At 39.9% G+C, this 23,485-nt stretch overlaps 1 protein-coding gene across 6 annotated transcripts in view; it reads left to right on the top strand.

Moving 5' to 3' along the window:
• Positions 1-23,485, top strand: part of SPAST (spastin) — a 64,040-nt gene that overhangs the window by 4,581 nt on the left and 35,974 nt on the right. For 2 of the 6 annotated variants that reach the window (XM_054987632.1, XM_054987639.1), the window contains exons 3-7: positions 1,020-1,103; positions 13,049-13,144; positions 14,923-15,015; positions 21,039-21,226; positions 23,101-23,234. In XM_054987632.1, coding sequence (XP_054843607.1) covers positions 1,020-1,103; positions 13,049-13,144; positions 14,923-15,015; positions 21,039-21,226; positions 23,101-23,234 — 595 coding nt within the window. The remainder of the gene's footprint in view (positions 1-1,019; positions 1,104-13,048; positions 13,145-14,922; positions 15,016-21,038; positions 21,227-23,100; positions 23,235-23,485) is intronic. The other 4 variants (XM_054987648.1, XM_054987656.1, XM_054987664.1 and 1 more) reach the window with 2 other exon arrangements.

Genomic DNA, 23,485 nt, shown 5'->3' on the forward strand with positions numbered 1-23,485 from the left:
AAAATGGTCAGGTTTTAGTGGGGAGGGATCATATCGATTTCGTCTTTGTTTTGGTTCATGTTTGTTCAGGTGTGGTTCTTTGTATTGTATTTGCTCTTAGGCACAGGATTAAAACCTCAATTGCATATTTACCTTTGATGGAAGATGGTACTTCTGTTTTGTATGTAATTACATACATATGGGCCATCAAGTAAAAATTACTCATGGTGACCCCAGCAAGGGGCTTTCAAGGCAAGTAAGAAGCAGAGGTGATTTGCTGGTGTATCTCTTTGCAGAGTCTTTCTTTGTGGTACCCAGTACAAGTGCTAACCCCTCCTTAGCTTCTGAGATCTGATCAGGCTGAACCATGCCACCTTCTCTGTTCTGTATGTAATTAGCAAAACTATTATATTAGAATTGCAATGTCAAGCATTAAGAAGCATCTCACACAGTAATAATCTCACTTGTTATTTTCTTTGATTAAACATGAATTAAGGTCCAGTCAAAAGGTAGACTTTTTTTTTCGTTCCCTTGATATCAGAGGGACAGGCACATGCTTAACTCCGGAAATTAATGAGGGTGCTAGGCACATATTGAAATCAATGATTTAATGTTTTCCTTTGGATCTTGCATTTGGTTTTTATAAACCTCTAGTCTGAAATATATAAAGTTTTCTAGAAAGACCCTGTTGCTGCTCACATAAGCATTTTGAAAATCTGAACAGGGAGAAGTCTTAAGTGTTCAGTAGAGAAACATAACTGGCCTGAACATGTTCTATCTACTGTGCTCATTTGCGTCCATTTCTTGTATGTGCAGCTGTACCAAAAGGAAAAAGAGCATGTCCAGGCTTGTTGTAATGTTAGGTAACCATGCAGAGCATCATGGAAGCTTCTTGCTGTGTCAGATACTTTGAGAGGGGGTGTTTTATTTTAAAAGTTGGCTCTAATTTTAGTATTTATTTCATACTCATTTTGTAGAGTAGGAGACAGCGCTGTTGTTGTAACTGTGCCCTCATTTGCGTATTTAATTTTCTTTTAAAGGTGATCATTATGAACGAGCTCGACGTCTCCAGTGTAAAATGATGACAAATTTGGCAATGGCCAAGGACCGATTGCAGCTCTTAGGTACTACTTAATACTATTACTGATGGAAAACTGTTGAAATTACACAGTGCATATGTTTAAGAGATTTTTTTGTGAACATTACTGGAGAAATAGTCATTTGAGATACCTAAGATTTTTTAAATGGCATCTCTAGGTGTTAGATTTTAACTATATAGAAACAAAAATACAGGAATATTGTCAGTTCTGTTCTTTTGTAATTTGAACAGGACATGGGGGAAACTATTCTATATTTCCGCCCAAAATCAGGTATTTGAAAAGTAGCTGCATGCAGGGTTGTTAGAGCTCAGTCTATGCTTTGAAAAGGTTGAAGGAATTTATTTACTGGATGCAAGTTCATTTAATGGAGATAAGTGTAAAGGTCCAGTTTAGCTGCAAAATGCATAATAAGAGCTGTTTACTGGCAGTTAATCAATTTCAGATTCATAATTAGACATAAAAGCAGTACATTTCTGGAACAGATGATAGACTTTCTTATTGTATGGGCATCCTATTACTAGTTCAAAGCTCTAATGTTTTCTAAAACATGCTCTGAACCCAGAAATGGGTAGCTTGTTCATCACTGATGGTCACTATAGATATCATAAGCAAAGATGATAAAAGACAGCCCTTTCATCCATCTTGCACATTGACAAAGTTGCACTGCTTCATCTAACTTCATCTTGCTTCTCCTTAACAGTTACTATTTTGATTGTAGGCCAGCTGCATGGTTCCATGACTGATAAAAACCATAGCTCTTACCTTTCTTTGGCTGTGTGATGTGATGGTTATGGCATAAGCATGTCTGTGGCTGTGCTAATATTGTGTTGCCTTGGGTTAGGTATTCATAATTTTCTTGACGGGGAAAGGATATAAAAGAAGATCTGCATGTGAAGCCATGTCATGTGGTTATTGTTCTAGTGGTAATCAGGGAAGATCACATTTTCTGAAGGATGTAATTAAGATATAGCAGTTGTTAATCCATTGCACATTTACAATTCCTTTGTGTTCTTTTAAATTTTTTTTAATTAGTTAAAATATTCACTAGCTTCCCACTTCATTGCATGTTTTCCAGTTTTCATGTTTTAGTCTGTCCAAAGTGTGGTTGAATTCTACCAGTTCAAAATTTGGTGAGTCTCTCTGTGTTTATAGTCTGGACAGTCTAATGATTGCAACAATGAAGTTACTTCCCAGACAATGTGTGTGTTGTGGCCTCTTTCCCCTCTCAAAACTCATCCTTGTGTAAAGCCTTTGCTTAACATCCTAATCTTTTATTCCCAAGAAAACTTTGGCCTGAGAAATATGCAATGGAACATGTACATATCCATTTACTTACACAGCAGCACTCTCCTCTCATTGTATTCTCACCCTCCTTAGTCTAAATGTGAATTGTAAGTTTTTAAAGGGCTTTTAGGGATTTTTGTATGGTACCTGTATTAATGGTGCTGTCCTAATGGATAAAACAGCCATTAAGAGATAGTTGTGAGCTTTCTGTAATGTTTCCTACTTAGCTTTATGTTCATGAGGTATCCCTCATTATTCTGTCTCAAAAGGTCGAGAGACCAAACACTGCTAATTCAAAAAGTTTTTAAAGAAATGTAACCATGTATAATGATTCCTAAACCATGTATTGTACATGTGGAGTTCATTTATTTCCCCTTTAGTTTCTGAGCACTTAGTTATTTTGTTTTCCTATTCGTTTTAGCTAAAAGTGCATATGAAACAGGAAGACTAAGCAGGTCTACTTGGATTCCTGCTTTTCAATGGGAAATTACTCACAGAAAACTATTCTTAGGATTGCACTCCTGATCAGAGTTATCAGGGAGTAGCTCACATCAAACTCAGTGGGGTTCACTTCGAAGTAAGCATGCAGAGAATTGGGCTGTAAGGTTCAGATTGTATCATCTACACACATTGAAAAATACTTCACTTCTACATACATTGAAAAATACTTCACATGTTGCACTTCTGTTTAGCGTTCCAGCATGAGATTAATTTTAGTAAAGGTGGTAAGCAGGTTAATCATTTGATTTCTAATAAAGTAATGTTTCCAGTCAAATTTCTAAAAGTACCTGCTGTGTAGTCTCCAGGTTTCCTAGCAGGCTCTTATCACATAAGGAAAGATTATTAAATTGAGGTAAAAATTACTGTTCTGTGTGTCTTCCCATGAGGTTATTTTCTTAAAATCAGAGAATCCAGGATCTGATCTGGGAACCCAGATCCAGACCTTCAAATAAATCCAGTTAAATCCAGGAAATATGACTTCGGTCTCTGGCTGGCTGTTTCCTTGGTTTCTCGTGTTTTTTCCCCAAGGGGAAGGGGGAGAAGGGAAGGGGAAGTGAGGCAGTGGTAGGATGGAGCAGGAGTGAGGCAGAGAGGGGGGCAATCCATGCAGGAGCTCTCCTTGTCTGCTTGGCTTCTGTGAGTGACACTGGTTCAGTTGGGTTAAGTTGCGACAGTGTCCCTTGCATGAGTTTGGTTTGACTGGAATTCTCTGTTTTGACATGATTTTCTGGTTTGATGTTGGTCCCCTTGATTCACTATGGTCATGCTCATCCACAGAACTTTTAAGACTTCGATTTTGGCTCTCAGACCATGTATACTGGGAGTGTGTACTACGTGTTCTTGGGGGATTCCATTCATTCCCTTGTTTCAGTTTGGTTCTGTTGGGCTTCCTCTTGCATTTGGGAGTGCCTTTGGCCACTGGCAGCTTTGCCCTTGTGTGTTTCTGCCTGAGAGCCTGCTTGGAAATGGCGAATGGCCAGATGTCAGACACGGGTTAACCTGTCTGGCATAGAAGGCAGAAGTTACATAGTTGCAGTTTAATGTCTGACAGGAGTTAGCCTGCCAGTTATAGAAGGTAGGGAAGTTACATAGTTACAGTTGAGTCTTCTAGTGTTGAAAGCCAAGAGTTCCGTTCCATAGGAAAATGGAGGGGCAAGGAGTATATAGTCAGCATTGTTACAGTTAAACAGTCATTCTCGGCAATCACCTTATGTTATTTGGTTGTACTGTGTTTCCTGAATTTAAAAAATCCATTTACTGAATCTGTCTCTGCCTGATCTGATTGGTGCGGATATTTTTGGGAAGATCCATGGAACAGAAATTGACATTTTGCTGAGAATCATCTTTTCCTCCTATGGACCACAGAGAACACACTGTTGGCCCCTGCAAAATGGCAGTCGAGCCAAGAAAGAGCAGTCTGGTGAAATCTGAAGGAGACCAAGGAACTCAGTGGGAGGAATCCAAGCTTAAAGGCAGAGGAGGTGAGGGGGCCTGGGATAATACTGCAGACAGACCTGGACTTCCTATCCTGGCTGGCAGTGACTCCCTGAAGCTGGGTTCCTCATTCCTGTGCCACTGCAGACAGAGAGCTTAGAGATAGGAGGAGGTCTAAGCTTTTCATGCCAAGTGGGGGGAAGGAAGAAGCTGTCCTGAGTGATGAGAGAGAAGAGAGCGAAGAGGAAACAGGGGGAAGACTCCAAAGGCTGTGACACCAGGGAAGTACAAGCTCTACGGAAGGAAGTAGAAGAGCTTAAAGAAGCAATGAGGGCGATAGTGGGAGGAATGAGAGAACTCCTGCAAAGCACCCAAGTATTGAGAGCCCCAGCCGATTTTCCACAGAGACGTTCCAATTTACCCAGGGACCCTTCTTCCTTACTACCCTTTCAACAGGGAATCCACACACCATCTTATCACGATCAACCAGTGGGGCCCTTGATCCAGGATCAAACCCCCCTGAGTTGGCGGAAGTTAGAAGCACGATTTGAGGGGGACCCTGAAGACCTGGCGTACCTCCTGGTACAGGTGGGGGAGTTTTTACGCAAGTGGGGCCATACCTTCCCCAGTGACCTCAGCCGGGTGAGCTATATCGGGTCCCGTTTAGGGGGGGGGTCAGTGGCCAAATGGTACGTAACTCTCTATGTGGCACAAGCCCCCGAGTGACAAAATGTAAACGTGTTCGTTCAAGCTGGTAAAGAGCAATATGAAGACCCTTTGAAGGAAGAGAGAGCAAGAACCTACCTGAAGTGCCTGAGGCAGGGCAATCGCCCTGTACGCGAGCATGCATCCGAGTTTAGAGAGCACGCGGCTAAGCTGAGGGATTCGACAGTGGGAGTGAAAATTGAATTTTTCCGAGCTGGCTTAAATCCAGATTTGGTGGCTAAGGCCCTGGTACAGGATGATCTGAGAACCTTATTAGGATGGATCCAGCTAGCTTGCGAGATCGAGAATAGGGGACAAGACAAGAAGAGTGTACCCAAAACAAAGACAGAAGCTGAAAAGGACTCAAGAGAGGCGGCCTAGACTTGTCACGCCGAGAAGGAGACGGCAGGGGCAGTGGCTTGAGTGCACGGGGACACTGAGGTATATAGTGGGGGGTCATCCTCAACTGACAAAGGAGACACCAAACCACTTGCGGGAAATGACGGAGACCTGCTGTAAAGGGTACCGGTCGGCAGGTCACGGAGGAGCAGGTGCCAACGAAGGTGAGACAGAAGGGAGCTTTATTCTTCTGTGTCATCACCCTGCTGAATCCAAGGTGGGGGACCAATCTCCGAGTTAGGACATAGATCAACTCGGGGTGTACTAGAGACTTGATTGCCCCCTCTCTAGTGACAGAACTGGGACTAAATGTATACTAACTGCCAGAACCATTAGTGTTTGAACAAATGGATGGTACGGTCATGAAGGGACCTCCCTCGGATTTGAAACCGAACCGATTCCGATAGGGATAGGGCACCACTGGGAGTTCAGGACTTTCGTGGTCAGCACAGCCACAAAGTTCCCGCTGGTGCTAGGGGTGAGATGGCTGTACGATCATGACCCATATGTTAAGTGGAAAGCAGGCGAGTTGGATTTTTCCCTCGAAACATTGTTATAAACATACGTGGAGTGACCAGTGGGGGGGGGTCCCCAACCCCCTCCGTGGGGTCCCAACCCCCTCCTATCACTGATGCTATATGTTTAACCGTGGAAGAGAGGGATAAGATTCCTCCAGAATATCAGGACCAGAGCAAAGTGTTCGAAGAAGGAGAGGCGGATGAACTGCCCCCTCATCGGTCAACTGATTGTGCGATTGAACTAATACCGGGGGGAAAGCTACCACAAGAGAAACTATATTCAATGAGTTTAGGGGAGAGGGAGGAATTGCACAAGTTCATAGATAAAAACCTAGCTAGGGGTTTTATCCGCCCAGCAAAATCTCCCCATGCTGCACCAGTGGTATTCAGGAAAAAAAGAGATGGGGGGGGGTTGAGGTTATGTACTGGTTATCAGGGAATTAATGTGGTCTCCATGTCCAATGCTTACCCTCTCCCACTTATTAGGGATATCTTGGGGGTAGTAGTTCAAGGAAAGATATTCACAAAACTAGACTTACGTGATGTGTATTTCAGGGTACGAATAAAAAAGGATGACGAATGGGAAACGGCATTTAACACTCCACTGAGCCAAGTAATGCCATTTGGTCTACAAGGGGCCCCAGGAGTGTTCATGAACCTAATTAACAATGCTTTGCATAAGTATTTGTACAAAGGGGTGGTGGTCTATTTGGATGATGTACTGGTGTACACGCAGGACCTTGCTTCCCATGTGAAGCTAGTAAGAGAAGTGTTAAGAAGCCTGCTTCAGCATCGATTATTTGCCAAGCTTTCTAAATGTGAATTCCACAGGAAAGCATTGGACCTTCTAGGCTAGTGGGGGTCCCATAAAGGTTTGGGAATGGATCTGGCAAAAATGGAAGCAGTGTTAGGGTGGGAAGCCCCCTGAACTAGAAGACAATTGCAATCTTTTTTGGGATTCGCGAATTTTTATAGATCCTTTATTAGGAATTTTGCCCAAGTTGCATTACCACTCACTGATTTACTAAAAACCAAAGGGAGAGGCCCGAATGGAACTAAACCAAGCACAAAGTTAGTATGGTCTGGGGAATGCTAGAGAGTATTTACGGAATTAAAATCTAGGTTTACCTCTGAGCCAGTATTGCACCACCCAAATGAAGCTCATAAGTTCATAATACAGGTAGATGCAAGTGATATGGCTATGGGAGGAGTTCTATTACAAGAAGGGGAAGATGGGAAGATGCATCCCTGTGCTTACATATTAAAAAAAAAATTCAGATGCCGAATAGCACTGGGCGGTCTGAGATAAGGAAGCAGCCGCTGTTCAACTGGCTTTAAGCACATGGCAGCATTGGTTGGAAGAGGCTGGGGTACCTTTCGAGGTGTGGACAGACCACAGGAACTTGGAAGCTTTGAGAAAACCGTACAAACTGGGAGTGAAGCAGCTAAGATGGGCAGAGTTTTTCTCCAGATTTAATTTCATCCGTAAACACTTCCAGGGGAAGTCGAATTTTTTGGCAGATGCCCTGTCTCACCTCCCACAGCATGCTAGCCACAGAGAGGAGGTGGTAGACACAATGTTTTCCCCTGCCCAATGGGGGGCAGTAGTTTCTAGGAACTAAACTAGAAAGGGGACTTCCCCGCTGCCTTCCCTTTCCATGGATTGCGAAGAGAGAACTAGAAAAAGAATCGAGAGGGATTACCAGAGCAATTGGAAAAGAGGATAAATGGATGTTGGTATCAAAATGGGAAGATGTATATTCCATCGGGACTGAGGGGAGAAATATTAAAAAATTGCCATGATAGTAAGCTAGCAGGCCATTTTGGCTACCTCAAAACATTGAATCTAATCCAAAGGCAGTTCTGGTGGCCCAAAATGTGGCCACCTTTCAACTATGCTTAATGGGAAAACCGAGAGGAGGAAAACCACCAGGATTGTTACAACTAATGGAGAACCCCCCTTGACCTCGGTCTGTAGTATCAATGGATTTTATCACGGATCTTCTTCCGAGTAAAGGAAAGACAGTGATTAGGTGGTGGTGGACCTGTTCTCTTAAACAGGCTCATTTTGTCCCTTGTGCCAAGCTACACACAGCCAAGAAGCTAGCCAGTCTGTTCATGTCGCACGTAGTGATGCTTCACTCTTTCCCTGATAAAGTAATTTTGGATAGAGGCCCACAGTTTATTGCTAAATTTTGGAAACAATAGAAGTGACTGGTATCACCCAAAGGATGTCATTGGGATACCATCCAGAAACTGATGGGCAGATGGAAAGGGTCAATCAGGTGTTAGAACAATTTCTAAGGTGTTATATAAACTATCAGCAGGATAATTGGACAGAATATTTAGTTTTCACTGAATACTGTTATAACAACAGCATTCACAGCTCTACCGGAGTGTCGCCTTTCAAGATTACCCAAGGGTTTGAGGGCAAGGCGATGCTGTTTATTAGAGCCACTCATCCAGAGAAAGGAGGAGAGGAGAAAACTGAACTCCACAGTTGGTGGAGGGGAATTGTAGAACGGTGGGACCTAATTTCACAGACTCTGAGGAAAGCAAAAGAGGGTTACAAGGCCCAAACAGACAAGAAGCGCTCGCCTTAATGGGACTTAAAAGTAGGAGGATGGGTATTTATATCTACAAAGAAGTTATGGGAAGAACAGTCTAGTAAAAAATTAGGTTGGAAGTTCGTAGGCCCATTTGAAATAATGTTACTCCATTAATGGAGTAACAGTAAGATTAAAACTGCCAAAGAATTTAAAGAGTGTCCACCCCTTTTCCATTGCAGCCTCCTAAAAAGGGCACCAGATCCAGACCAGTGGCACCCAGAACCGGGGACTCCCCCTGCTGTGATGGTGAATGGCCAACTGCATCATGAAGTAGAATCTAGTCTGGATTCAAAACACAAATGAGGGAAACTATTATACCTTATTCGGTGGAAACATTTTAATCAAAGTTACCAAGAGTGGGTCACAGCGGAAGATGTTAAAGCTCCAAAATTAGTTGAGTTTCACAAACAATATCCAGATAAACTGAGGGGGAGTTGAAAATAAGGGGGGGGAGAATGTCAGACGGGTTAACCTGTCTGGCATAGAAGGCAGAAGTTACATAGTTGCAGTTTAATGTCTGACAGGAGTTAGCCTGCCAGTTATAGAAGGTAGGGAAGTTACATAATTACAGTTAAGTTTTCTAGCATTGAAAGGCTGTCAAAGCCAAGAGTTCCGTTCCATAGGAAAATGGAGGGGCAAGGAGTATATAGTCAGCATTGTTACAGTTAAACAGTCATTCTCAGCAATTGCCTTATGTTAGTTGGTTGTACTGTGATTCCTGAATTTTAAAAAATCCATTTACTGAATCTGTCTCTGCTTGATCTGATTGGTGCGGATATTTTTGGGAAGATCCATGGAACAGAAACTGACACCAGAGGTACCTTCTTCAGGGGCTCGTAGAATTGGACTCTAGGACCCAATATTCCTGAAACTTGGTGGGTCTTTAGAAGACAGTTATGAGTAGGCTGGTGAAGTTTGCTTGAAAAAATTATTTAATTTAATTTATAGTCTACTTTCCGTGCACGTCTTGCCCCCTGAATAACCCCCAGATAGCCATTATTCCCTATGGGGAAAACTATAAATCAAGGATTTTCTAATCTGTTTTACACGGATCAGAGAATTTTTCCTGGATTTTTTTTCTCGAGTTTCCTGAAACCCAGATCTGGAGTTTTTGGAATTTTTTTTTGGAGGACACCCTCCTAGTCACTGAGTCGTTGCTATGTTTCCTTGGCCAGATAATAAATGTTTAAAGCTGGATCTTTTATATATAGTTTCAGAACTTTCTCTGAATTTAGTGCGATTTTCACTGCAAGTGTGAATAGAGTTATAGTCTTGTGTCCTGATTTGGAAAACTTGAGTTTTGTTTTGTTTTTTTATAGTTATAGGCTGATTCCTCATGGAAGTTTTGCTGTGGTATAACATCAAAACTAGAACAGGAGTTTAGAACATTCAGACATCATCTCTGCCTTGCTGTTATCTTTCCCATAACTGATTTGGTATGCTCTTCTTGGAAAGGCTGTTGTTGACATGTGTTTGTATGTCGTCTGAGCAAGAGGGTGTGCGCATTTTTGCAGGTCCCGCCTACACCTGCATCTTTTTTGTTCTTTCAGCTCTTTCCCCAGCTGCCATTCTCCCTGCCATTGGAAAGCTTTTGGGTTTTTTTTTTTAAAAAAGGAAATTAACACATCATTACAGCATTATATTGTTAGATTGATCTGTGAAGTAGTTCATCTGCATTCTCTGAGTTTGTTAAAGTAAATATATAGCACTTTTCATTTCAGAGATGCTTTGTATATCTACAGTGAAGGGGGCTAGAGATTTCCCTTTTGTTTTTGAATAAGAGCTGTGAATTTGGAGGACAGATCATAATGTTGTAGTACTATAGCAGTATGTCAGTTGCTGACTTTAGAAAAAGCCCTCTGGAGGTGCAGGGTGTGTGTGAAGCAAGGAGAATGCAGGGGGAGCGACTGTCTGGATGCCCTGTTGCAACTACAAATACCTCTTGCATTCACAATGGCAATGAAAGCTACATGGAGAATTGTTTTGTAAGGAAGCAGCTTGATTTTTGTAGTTTGTGGTATCATGTATGACTAAAAGAAATGTCAAATGTTGTGTGTCATGGAAGTGGCTTTTTAGATGAAGCCTCGCTCCTCCTCACTCACTATGTGAAATGTGATTGGACCTCCATCCAGATTTTCTTTTGTGTGTTACCCTTTCCCGAGTATCTCTTCCCCAATGCCAATTTTCTCTCTCCTTCCTTCCTAGCTCTGCCCTGTGGGGAAAAATATACAGGGTTTGAGCGTATTGGAAACCTGATCATTGATATTGCAACCTGTCCTCTGCTTGATCCTTAAACATGCTTTCTTCTAAACAGCTAATCTCATCTGCTTAAAATTTGGTGTGGCAGGAAGAACTTTTCCTTTATTCTTCCTAATGATCCATGTTTTCTCAGTAACTGGCCAAGGTTGATGAATAGCCATCCTTTGTTCTGCCTTCCTGTTTTAAAATATAGTTTAGTTTTCTGAGACTGTTAAGGAAAACTATGTACGTATGCATTATATATGGTTAAACTCTTAATATAAAACACCTTCTTAAAGTCATATGACTTTCCCCTTTGCATTGAATGTGATCTTTAGCTATTTGAAGGTCTTTCTCACTAACTTTTAGTGTTTTATTTTAACTCGGAGAATTTGAAGTGTACGATTAGGCTGTTCTAGGAAGAGAGCTTATTAAAATCAGTCATGCAATGATATTCAAAAAGACAGATGATTGAAAGCTGTTGAGAGCAGAATTGCATGTTACATGTAGTTTTGTGATTCTTGCAGAGAGTCTTTGACTTCACACAGCACAGTGTTTCTCCCAGTGGTGAGGATTTTTGGCAGGAAAATGGGCAAACAGAGGGGACTGAGAAGTCCTTCTCCCCTTATGCAGTCTTACCTTTTAAGTCACAGCCTCCGTAACTTTTTAAAAGTTTTCAAAAGATTTTTTAAAAATCTGGTATAGTGGAATTATACAGGACACATGGTTCTGCCTTGAAGTGTAAGGTGTAGCTAGCTTCTAGCTTGGAAGTGAAATTTTATACACAGGGCCTAAGAAGGTGAGGAGGTATTGTGCTCTTGGAAGAGATTGGTGGTGAGAGGATGAGGGCCTGAGGCATTATGGAATACTCCGTTTTCTACACAGATTAGAAATAACTGGCTAGCTGTTTGGTTGTAGGTCACTTGTTATTCTTTAAAATGTATATTAAATATATGTAAGTATGCTTCTTAAGATGTTGCAGAAGAATTTGTTTAACCTTTAGGTAACAATACACTGCAAGGCAAGTGCCTGGACAAGAGATCAAATTTTTGGGGGGTAATAGCTCTCAGTTTTAAACTTGCTCTTTGAGAGCTTAGGAAGTAAGTTATATCTGTGTTGCAAGCTGCATTTATTTCTTTTTATGGGCAGTTCTGTTACAGTATTTGATTACAGTAATACTGTTCTTTTCAGAAGTACACAAGTGGACATAATAATGGAATCAGAAAAGAGACAAGACTTGTGTACATGCTTTATAAATTAAGGAGCTGTAGGTATTAAGTAAAACATTTGTGACAACCTAATTTACTTGAAAAATAATGACCTTTTGACAATAGATGTTAGGCGTATAAAAGTGATAACTGGTTTTATCTCAGACTAATGAATATAAGGTTCCTGAATAAGAAGCTAACAAGTGTGGGTGCTTGCTAGTCATTCTCAGAAAGATATTTGCTGTACAAACCATGCCATAATTTAAGGTCCTTTAGAAACCTGACTAATGTATGGGAGCAAATTGAAGCAGTAGAGTTTCTTAAGATATTTCTCATGATTGCTTCATGCAGAGGAAGTGGCAGAAAAGATTTATTTTCCTTATCCACTAATTGTTTTGTAGTGTTGTCTTTTGAGAGTGTTTTCCAGTGTTACACAGATTGGATCCTGTGCTGTACGAACAGCCTCTGGAGCTGCAGGAAATCTTTACTATTAGTGGAGCAGTGCACAGGATCTAACTCAGTAATTCTTAGCAATACTTACAATACAGTTTGAGATTTTAATTACTGGAAAAGAGGGTTATTGCACAACTTGTTCAATGGGAGACTGTCTTGCAGTTTATAGGAATCAGATGACTCAAACATTTTGCATAATAGCATTAATAGTCAAATGTGAACTAGTTTATTATCATCCACAGATTTTTGTCAGTAAAATTTAATGCAACAATGAAATATGGTTGCAACGTGTATCACTTTGTTCTAAATCTCTCATTCCTCTCTTTCCCATAGATCAAGTCTTTGCACACTGCATAAAATAATTCCCCATCAATCTTTTTCATTGTTACTTCTGACTCAGCTACTGACTGCAGTTGACTCTTTTTTATAATAGTACTTCGTTTATTGCATGTTCTTGTAAACTCATCATAAAGTGAACATTAGATTAAAGCTTTGTAACTTTAATCCATATCAAGTCAACTGAAGGCAAAATCATTTTGGTGTGATGAGAATACGTAACTTTCATTGGTTCATTTTTTTGTTTTTATTTGTCCTTTCCCCCCCTCTGTTTTGTTACATAGAGAAGATGCAGGCAGTTAAGCAAATTCCCAAGCCGCAAATGGAAGTCTATAGTGACAGTACTAACCTGGTATGCCGCAATGGACATCTCCAGTCAGGTGGGTTTGGTTTTACCAGCACCTAATTAAGGGGATGTCTATCAATATCTTATCTATTACAGAGAGTATTTGCAGTGCTAAATTGCCTGCTCCGATCTCTTTAAAATGTTTTTCTATTTATAGGTTTCTGTAAAAATACATTCCATTTTAATGTCTTAACATTGTTCTTACAAAACTATTTTCCTGTACTTTTGAAAAGTTAGCTGCATTTTAAAATGAAATAATTGCAAAAGAAAGGCATTAATTTCTAGTAATTAAAAGCAGTGTGTCAGCATTTATTATAGCCTGTATAGAATGCCACATCAAGAAATAGTGATAGATTTCAGTCCGTTAAAAAGTCTAAGAAGAATCTCAGATTGTTTTGGATTCTATTTTCTGTTAATAGCAGACAAGCAGCATTGTAGTTCATTTTTTAATTTACCGCCCGTTAGAGGAAATTGCTGCTATCACAAAGGTTCACAGGCTGCGTACATATAAGAACTGTAGAGGATTAGTGTTACTGATTTAAGTAGAAGTACTACGTTGTCTGAGAGCCTCCCTACAAGTGACATCTTCCACGCGAACGGCACTTGATCATTTTCGCAAGTCTTTCTGGGTACTGAAGTCCCTCTCCCACACCCCTTTTCCTTCTGTTCCTTCCCCTGTCTGTTAGCACAGCTGCCTGAAGAGACGGAGAAAGCCTACGACAGCAGCTTTTGCAAATCGTCTTGCTGGGGGGTGGGGGATGCTCTGGAGAAAGCTGACATGTCGGTGAAGTCCTCCCCTCTCCGTTCGAACTGTTAGGATCGCTGCCTTAAAAGTCAGAGAAAGCCTGCGTTTGCAAATCGTTTCTCTAGTCGCAAGCCTGCTCTCAATGATCTTTGGGGGCGGGCAGCTGCAACTTTCTTAGCTTTCTCTAGAGTATTCCCCCCCTCCCCGAGCTGCCCGCTGCAACTTTGCTAATCGTCTTGCTCAGGGAGGGGGGGGAAATACTCTAGAGAAAGCTAAGAAAGTTGCAGCTGCCCGCCCCCAAAGATCATTGAGAGCAGGCTTGCGACTAGAGAAACGATTTGCAAACGCAGGCTTTCTCTGACTTTTAAGGCAGCGATCCTAACAGTTCTAACAGAGAGGGGAGGACTTCACCGACATGTCAGCTTTCTCCAGAGCATCCCCCACCCCCCAGCAAGACGATTTGCAAAAGCTGCTGTCGTAGGCTTTCTCCGTCTCTTCAGGCAGCCATGCTAACAGACAGGGGAAGGAACAGAAGGAAAAGGGGTGTGGGAGAGGGACTTCAGTACCCAGAAAGACTTGCGAAAATTATCAAGTGCCGTTCGCGTGGAAGATGTCACTTGTAGCGAGGCTCTGAGAGATGCTGCTTCCAAGATAGACAGTGAAATCCTAAACAGAGTTATTCCAGTCGAAGTCCACTGCTTTCAATCAGGGTGGATTTGATTTAAATCAAACTGATTTAAATCACGATTTAAATCACTAGTCATTAAGGCTTGATTTAAATCATAGTTTTCTACATAAAGACTAATTCTTGCTGGTATAACTTTAATATGCAAGTAGATGCCTGCCTTACCAATAGGTAAAGGAACTTCATTAAAGTATTCCCAAACTGGGTCTCTTTTACAGCCTGCTGCCATTATAGGTTTTTTCCTCCAAGGAAAGAATGTGATAAACCTCAGGTCATACACACAAAAGATCCAAAGACTTGTGCAGGATTGTGCTCAAAAAGTTTCACTTTCATTTTGTACTGCTTGTCCCTCCCTCCTCACACTTAGTTTCTTCTTGTGCAGATCTGTTCCACTCCAAACAATCAGAAAAATATTGTTTCTATTCACTGAACTTCTTGCAACTTAGCACTGGAGGGGTTGATTCTGTCTTCATAGGTTTGTAGAACAATAGGATTAAGGTCTTTTTCTCAACTCTGTTCATGTTATAACATTTTTGCTGTGAAGAAGAGGCATGTGATCTCTGCTGAGCTGCCACAAATTCAGTTTTGAGAACTGCAAAACCAAGCATCTGTGATAATATCTTGTAGGCAGAGAAACTGCCCAATAATCTTACAAAAACCTCTGGAAGAGCATGACATTGTGAATGGAATAATGGAATTTATTTACCAAAAAAATTAAACATATACAGCCTTATTCTACATAATTAAAAACTAATTTTTATTTCATGATGGAATAACCTTTGGATGGTAATATATTTTCCTCAAAAAGCATTTTATTTAAAAAAAATCCGATTTAAATAAAAAAAATCCGATTTAAATTTAAAAAATCCTGTTTTTTTTATTTTTTTAAAAAAATCATTGATTTTTATCCACCCTGCTTTCAATGGGCTTAAACTGGAGTAACTCTTCTTAGGATTGCACTGTAAATCTTACTACTTGGGAAAATTGTATTCAATAAAAAAAAATAATGAAACCTTAAACAACATATTACCTGTTTGGTAATCCGGTTTAATTAAAATAGTCCTAGATAGGATTTCTGGCATAGATGCATACAACTTCAAAAGTTAGTGTCTTGGTGCTTTAAAACATTCTTTACGTTTTTGTAACAGTGGTACTATGAAATATTGACATTTCTTCAGTTAAAGTTTGGTACTAATTATTTTTTACTTGAAAATCTGGTATTTGATTAGGTTTTTTGTGACACTGTAAGATTTTAAAGGCCAGACTTGGCCAGAATTACTGTTTTCTTATCTCAAAACATCATCTGAGAATCATCCTCATCTAATTTAGTGTAATTTAGGGGAAGTAAACATTTGACATTTGGTAACTGCTGTTGATCTAAGTGTCAGTATACTGATGTATACAGACAAACCAAGAATGATTTTTTGTCTTTGTGCAACAGTGGTACTAGATTTGGTTCAGAAGTAGCAGGTTGATTGCCCAGATGCAAAGAATTGGTGCAGCTTGCTGCTGGAGAAAAGTCTGTTCTGTTAATTGCAGTCTCATTTCTTAGTCCTGTATAATTTACTGGAGCTGTGGAATTCACTAGGGTACAGACCAGCAGATTCTTGTTTTGTCAGTTTCAAACCTAAGGGAAAATGTAAGAGAAAATGGTTTTTGAGATAATGGCATAGTTTTAGAGGGCGCCATGGATGCATATGTAGTAAAGTGTGTGTGTGTGTGCTTAAGCTTCATTTACCCAAAAATATTTTGAAAATGCTCCTTAAATTTTTACCTTTGAGCCAGTGTAGTGTAATGTCTAGAATGGTAGACTAGGTCTGAAGAGACCCAATTTCTAATCCCTTCCTTTCAATGAAGCCTACTAGATAATCTTGTGCCAGTCATATTCTCTCTCAACCATTATCTTTTAAGGATAAAACAGGTAGCAGGAACCCTCCCTGTGTATGCCACCCTGATCTCGTTTGGAGGAAAGGATGGTATAACTATGCAATATATTAAGTTTTTGCTTTAATGCACTGATAACACTTTTCTACCAATCATGTGCAAGGTGATATGCAAAAATAAGGTATTAACGTTTCATGTGCTTGTTGCTCATGATATGGGAACTGTTTAATAGGTGTCCTTCACAGTCATTCAAGCTGAAGCAGCAACTTTTTCATAGCTTATCCAGTTGATGGATTGTGACTCACTTGGAAATTTTAATAATAATAATATAATAACATTTGATTTATATACTGCTCTTCAGGGCAACTTAATGCCACACCTAGAGCAGTTTACGAAGTGTGTTGTTATTGGTGTATGTTTTCCCACAGCATTCAAGGCTCAACTTGAAAGAAATGTGTCCCCAGTGACATACATGTTCTAATTTGAAATTAATATTAAGAGCTATTGTTTTATCGGCCTATTGTCCTCAAGTTTTTACTCAGTACATAAATCTTACTGTGTGAAATGGATGCTCACTGAGCACAAGTATTCAGTAATCCCTAAAAGCCCCCAAAGTGTCTGAACTTGAACACTTAAGCATTCTCTATCCAAGTGTAACCAAGCTCCAGTAGCTCTTGTGGAATCTTTCTGGCATCTTCATGCTACTGGTCGCCTTTCCTCCTTTCATTGTCTTTAGCAGTTAGAAGTTGGTAGCTAGTTTTATAGAAATCACAGCCTTCAGTCTGCTTCAGTAAATACCCCACATTTACCTTCTGTTCAGCTGGTGAATATTTCCCCATGTGTAGGATGTGTGTGGTATGCAAAATATATGTACCACATGTTTGATAATACATTTGATATAAAAAGTTATTTCAGAAGAAGGGGCTATGTCCTGGTGTTATCCTAAATGGGGGACAGTCTCCTTGTGAGATGGGGAAATTAGCATTCAAGGAGATGTAGCAAGAGGGGGTAAGTGGGCTATCTCCACGAATGTATACCAGGATTGTTCCCTTAGAGAACTCTCTGAATGAACCAGGCAGGTGTTCAACAGGAATGATTTTTATTAAAGGAGCAGTAAAGGCAAAATCACATACAGCATATGCGTCGGGCTAACTAGAAAATCAAGGTGGAAGAGGGAGAGAGGTTCAAGGTAGGGCAATATTTATCAGACTGAGGGCAGTGGGAGGATGTCCATAGAGACAGCAGCATGAGCAGCCAGCACTTTGCAGCAAGAAAAGGAGACTCAGACATGCATCTGAGGCTGTGCATATGGATCCAAGGAACACACACATCACATGGCTGTGGGCAGCCTAGTTATAGTGTAAAATGTATCCTGAGGCAGAATTACGTCTTCTGCCCCCAAAACAATAGCTTGATGGCTTGTCCAGAGGTGAAACAATAAATTGAAAAAGGCTTGATTACATATCTGGGAGGAACTATAGGTGAGAAGGGTGCTTGATGGCCTGTGATTGCCAGATGGGAAGGGCTTATCAGGTCTCAGAATAGCCCTAATTGAGAAGGTGGGTGAGGGAAGGTACGGAAAGGTGTTGATTAGATGAAGCAGGAACTCGTGGAAGACCTCTTTGTTTCACTTAAGTGCTTCTTTGGGACAGAGAAGGGCAGTTAGCCTGACAGCCCTTCTGATAATTTTACAACTCCAGCTGGGCTTGGCATCTGTTCTGCCTGACCAGGCAGTTCTCAGTGCTTAAGGCACTTGAGAAAAAGGGGTTTATGATACTCCCTATTCATAAACTGCCCTTTTGGCGAGGAAAAGGGGTATGACTGCTAACACTGTGGATGTTACCAAGTTTCACCATTTAATAAAACTTGAATACTGGTATATATTCATAGATTAGAATATATTTTAGTCATTTCTTAACCGAAATATGTATTCTCACTTGAGGAAAGCTGTCACATTCCTTCCTTGCCTCAAGTGATGTATACTAAGCAAAAGTCTGTAGATGTTAGACTTCCTTGTATGAAAAAAGGAGAAAGGAGGGTTAAACAATGGAAAAACTTGTCTAGTTTGCCTTTTTGAAAAATCTAAGGCAAATTGGTGAGAAAAGTAGAAAGCATAGTGGCTCCTTCATAGTTTATCCACAGAAGTTTCCTGTTCCAGCTTCTCAGTTATATGTAATCAGCGTTATAATGGCCAGATGAGGATGAAGCAGCTTGCTGAGAAATTCTGGTTGCTAGGTGATGGAGAGTGATAGGTGATGGTAAATGACAGTTGCAGAAGGGTTAGTTGTAGAATGGATGAGAAAAAGGATACTGCAGGGGATGGGCCACCCCTTGATTCAGCTGTGAAGGGGTTGAAAAGCTGCAGCTCCTTACTCCAGATGCATGACTGTGAAGCTTGGTATAGTGGTTAGAGTGAATTCAGATCTAGGAGACCCAGTCCCCTCTCTGCCATAGAAGCTCACAGAGCAGAGGTGGTGAACATAAAGTGTAGGAGAGGAGAATAAAGCTGTTTTGGGTCCCCATTGGAGAGAAAAGTAGGGATATGAATACCTAAAAATAAAATAAGCAAACTTACATATCCTCTTAACATAGTTTATGTGCTGAACACATTTCTTTATTCCCATAATTCCCTAAAATTACAGCCTGTACACATTTTCATAGTATGTAAAAAAAAAAGAAAGAAAAACCTCTTCTTTTTTATAGAATTGATTTATGTTTTGTTCAAATTTCATAGATAACAGTTGCCTTTAATGCTGTAATTTCAATTTTGGTCAAATGCTGTTTTGAATATTTCGCATGTGTCATGATGAACCCAGTTAAGAATGTCCACTTTATATAACATTGCCAAACACATGATCCGGTCATCGTTTTTATGAGGCTGCAACATAATTCAAAGCAAGCTTATTCTAAATATTTTAAATGTTGCTGATGGGAATCAGCAATATCCTCCTTCATATATCATGGCCGAAGAAGCTGCAGGCAACATACAGGCTTTGTTACTCAGGTTTCAGTCATATGAGAGAGTATAAGTGAGAAGAGAGATCCTGAAGTTTTGAGAAATAGATTTTTAAGACTTTTGATTGATAATTTAAACTAGAAAATAAAATATGACTAGATAACAAAGAATTATGTTCATACCCCGTGGTGACATTTCTGAATTGGCTCATGAGCATGCACAGGACTGAGCTGCTTTTAAAATGTTGCTGCATATTTAAATGCTTTCTTTATTCCTGGAATAACTAGCCCCCCATTGTATAGTTAACTATCTGTAAACAAAAAAGTATCCAGGGTAAAAAAAAAACACCCCATAAATCTATTCTCTTTCCTATTGCAGTACTTTCTTTACCCCATGTTATGGTAAATGGGGCAGAAACTTCTACCACTACAAACATTTCTAGTTCAAAGGAATTTTTCTATCCAAAGATGATTTTAGGTAGGTAGCCATGTTGTTCTGCAGTAGAACAGCAGGATTGGAGTCCAGTGACATCTTAGAGACCAACAAGATTTTAAAGTTTTAAGCTTCCAGGAGTCAAAGCTCTAAAGAAGGTATGTGAAGAAGGGGACTTTGACTCTCAAAAGCTTTTACCCTGAAAATCTTATTGGTCCCTACGGTGCCACTGGACTCAAATCCTCCTTTTCTACCCAAAAATACACTGGGTTGGGTAGAAATATTTTTCAAACGCAACACTTGTATTTTATTTCAGAATTCAGTTAGAGGTTAGTTGAATTTTCTCAGTCAATGTGAAACTGTTTAGGCAACGTAAATAATCAGTGCAGTTACCTAATCAGAATATTCCTTCAGTATTTCTATGAAAAGAATGGTTACAATGTAGTTAACATTGCATCACTTGCTATAGGTATATGGTTAAGTGTAAGTTATATGTTCAAGTCCAGTTAAAATTTAGCTGATTTTTCGTGTTCTGAAAACTTGGTGCTGATTGCTATACGTGTTTATAAGTCAACTAGTGTCTTACCTCAAACTGCTGTAGTGGCTGAGAGCTATGAATTAATGTTTCCAGTTCAAAACTTGCATATGCTTTCAACTCACTAGGTGGTTTTAGAGTCTAGTCTGCTATGTGGGCATAATACTGAATAGTCTTACAGGGCTTTTGATAGGAAAGCAACATAGTAATGTATGTAAAGTACTTTGGAGGACTAATTAATTCTAAGTGTTGGCATCACTCATTATCAAAGAGTAAATTACAGTGGTGTATACCATGAGGATGATTTTCTCACAAGAGAATAATCAGCTGAATAAGTTACTAGCAATAGTATTGTGTTAGTCTAGCACGTGAGGTCAATACCCAGTGGTGCTTAACCACCAGTTTGTAATAGAAAATACACACAACTATAGGGCTTAATTTCATTTGACACTGATCAGAGAAAATGTTAATTGCTGAAGGATAATTAGTTTTTTTTACCATATTGCAGGTAGAAAATAAATGTTCTGAGGACTTATGAATAGCGAGAAAAATATCATCTTGCATAGGTAATACTTGTATAAATAAATTGTCCAAAGCAGTGTAGTTGATAAAGATGCGACGTTTTATATTGAGATATGCTGCTAGCTGTTTGGTGTATCCTGTATTGACACATCTTTTTTTTTTCTTGCAGAAAATGGAGCTGTTCCAAAAAAGAAGGATCCACTGACTCAAACTAGTAACTCGCTCCCTCGTTCAAAGTCTGTGGCAAAAACTGCGTCTGTAGGCCTTTCAGGGCACCAAAGGACACCTAGTTATAGTGGAATATCCAATTTCCCTGTGCCTAGACCGGCAGCATCTCCAACAACAATTACTCAGAAGGTAAGGAAGTAGTCTCCAGGCACAGTGTAGTGAGTTTTTAATTTAAAAAATTGCACTTCAAAAAAAGGAATTGTTTGATATCTTTCTGTTAAAGCTCAAAGGTTTCATTCCAAAATGTCTTCTGGAGAGACCACTTCTACTATATCTATTATTCTAGCACCTGTTTTGAAAGTAGAGATTGATAACTAGCAAAACGGAACCAGTTTGATCTCAGTTTTAACAGTGCTCTTAACAATATGATAGTAGGGGCTGGTTTCAGGGATATTACATATACTTGCTAACAGTTGCTCAGTTTTCCTTTAGAAGATCAGATTTTCTTCAGTTCATCTTGAAGTGTGAATGAATGTTGCAGGACTAGTTTCATCATAGGCTACATCCAGATAATTGATATGTGTGCTTGTATTGTAGGCAGATAAATTAATTTAGCCTAACCTCCATTGTTCTTGTTCTCTGCAATTTTATTTCACTTTTCTTCATGCTTAATTTGCAAATTTTTAATCAATTGCAAAAATAAAGAATCCTGGTAAGAGCTCTTAAGAATTCTGGACCTGCTAAAATCTTTTGTGGCAATCAAGACTTGCTCTTCCAAATATTGTTTTGTATTCCCTAACTGACTAGACTACTAGAATCTTGTTACCAATCAAATACTCTTCAACATGATTAGTTATAATCATGTGGCCCAGCCCTCTGGCCACAGATCCCCAGTTGGAAAAAGTCACCAACACAGAAGTAAAAATTGGTCCATACTATTTTCCCCGCATCATTGGAAAACTTGGCATAGTAAGTGTGGCAGAGCAAGAGTGCTATTGGAGCAAGACCAAATGGAGGCAGTTTCACCAAATCTCCCCTTCTCACTGCAGATCTCCTGGTATTTTGTTTTTGTCCATGGTAGTCTCATGACGTCAATGATGTCTTTTGGGAGTTTCAAGGGGCTGTTGTGGGAAGGGAAAGGCATGGATAGATCAGTCACTGTTCATGTGTTCTGCACACGCAGCTCTAGGATCCAACCCAGAATTTTAAAGAACCCTCTGAATTGGAAAATGCTCATAGTACTGCTCAAACTGATATTGGACAAATAAGGAAATGATGTGCAACCTCCTGTAGAGCACTACATCTTCACAGTCTAGTAATCATTTTCAGCATTCTGACTTAAAAATAAAAACCACAAGGTTTCTTTTGCTTGATCAGACCAGTGGTCTACCTACTTCTTATTTGTGAAAGTAGACAGGCCAAGAGTACAACTAAACAATTTATTGAAGTTTAAAAATCCATCATATGAGCTCTTTAATATAATTATGAATTTAAAAATGTAAGCCCTGCATTTGTATCTTTGGAGATTTGAGAAAGCTATAGAATAGTACACATCTAATTCATAAGTGCCCTGACCTGGATAGTCCAGGTGAGCCTGATCTCATCAGATCTTAAAAGCTAAATAGGGTTTATTGCAAATGTAGTGCAATAATTGTACTTCAGTTAGGAATAGCTGATGAATGTACATTGCAAAACTTGAAGCTGTTTGTTCACATCACTTATCCCCTCCCTGGTAAATCTTGCGGGGCATTCAGAGGACAGGTGGTGACTATACTAGAAAATTTTAAAACTGCAGCCACAATCTTAAAGGGTTAAATTATGTACTCTGCATGAGCAGTGGGGCTTCTAAAATAAGGTACATCCACCATTGGCTGAAAAGTCACTCATAAAATTCAAGGGACCTCTTCAAAACTGCCTGTGATGGTGGGTGAGTGAGATGTGCAACCGCAGTTCTTCAGACAGCATGTTTGATTGGATGAAAGCCTCAGAGCTTTCTAATTCATTAACTGAATATCTTAATTTCTAAACAATACTTAACATATTTGAAATCATTATTTCTTCAGACTACACCCAAAAACAATAGATCCAACAAGCCCTCTACTCCTACAACTGCTCTGCGAAAAAAGAAAGATATGAAGATTTTTAGAAATGTGGATAGTAATCTTGCTAATCTTATTCTCAATGAAATTGTAGACAGGTAAGTAATAGTGAGGCTTATTGTTAAAGGATGGGGTTGAAAAGTGCTGGGCCCACTGTGGGATGCGTACATTTAAAGAGGTGGTATGCTCAGTCCCTAATATTCTTCTGGGTAGAACTTGCGCCACCTGAGGATAATTAAACAAGTCTCAGATCTTTGCTGCCAGAGTGTGCATGTGTATGGCAAAGGAAGTCCTGTCTCTTTCAAGAGGGAAACCCTGGCAAGTTCTTTGTCCCTTGCAAGGCGACTGT

Source organism: Eublepharis macularius, chromosome 1 (genome assembly GCF_028583425.1).
Source record: "Eublepharis macularius isolate TG4126 chromosome 1, MPM_Emac_v1.0, whole genome shotgun sequence".
NCBI classification, from domain to species: domain Eukaryota; kingdom Metazoa; phylum Chordata; class Lepidosauria; order Squamata; family Eublepharidae; genus Eublepharis; species Eublepharis macularius.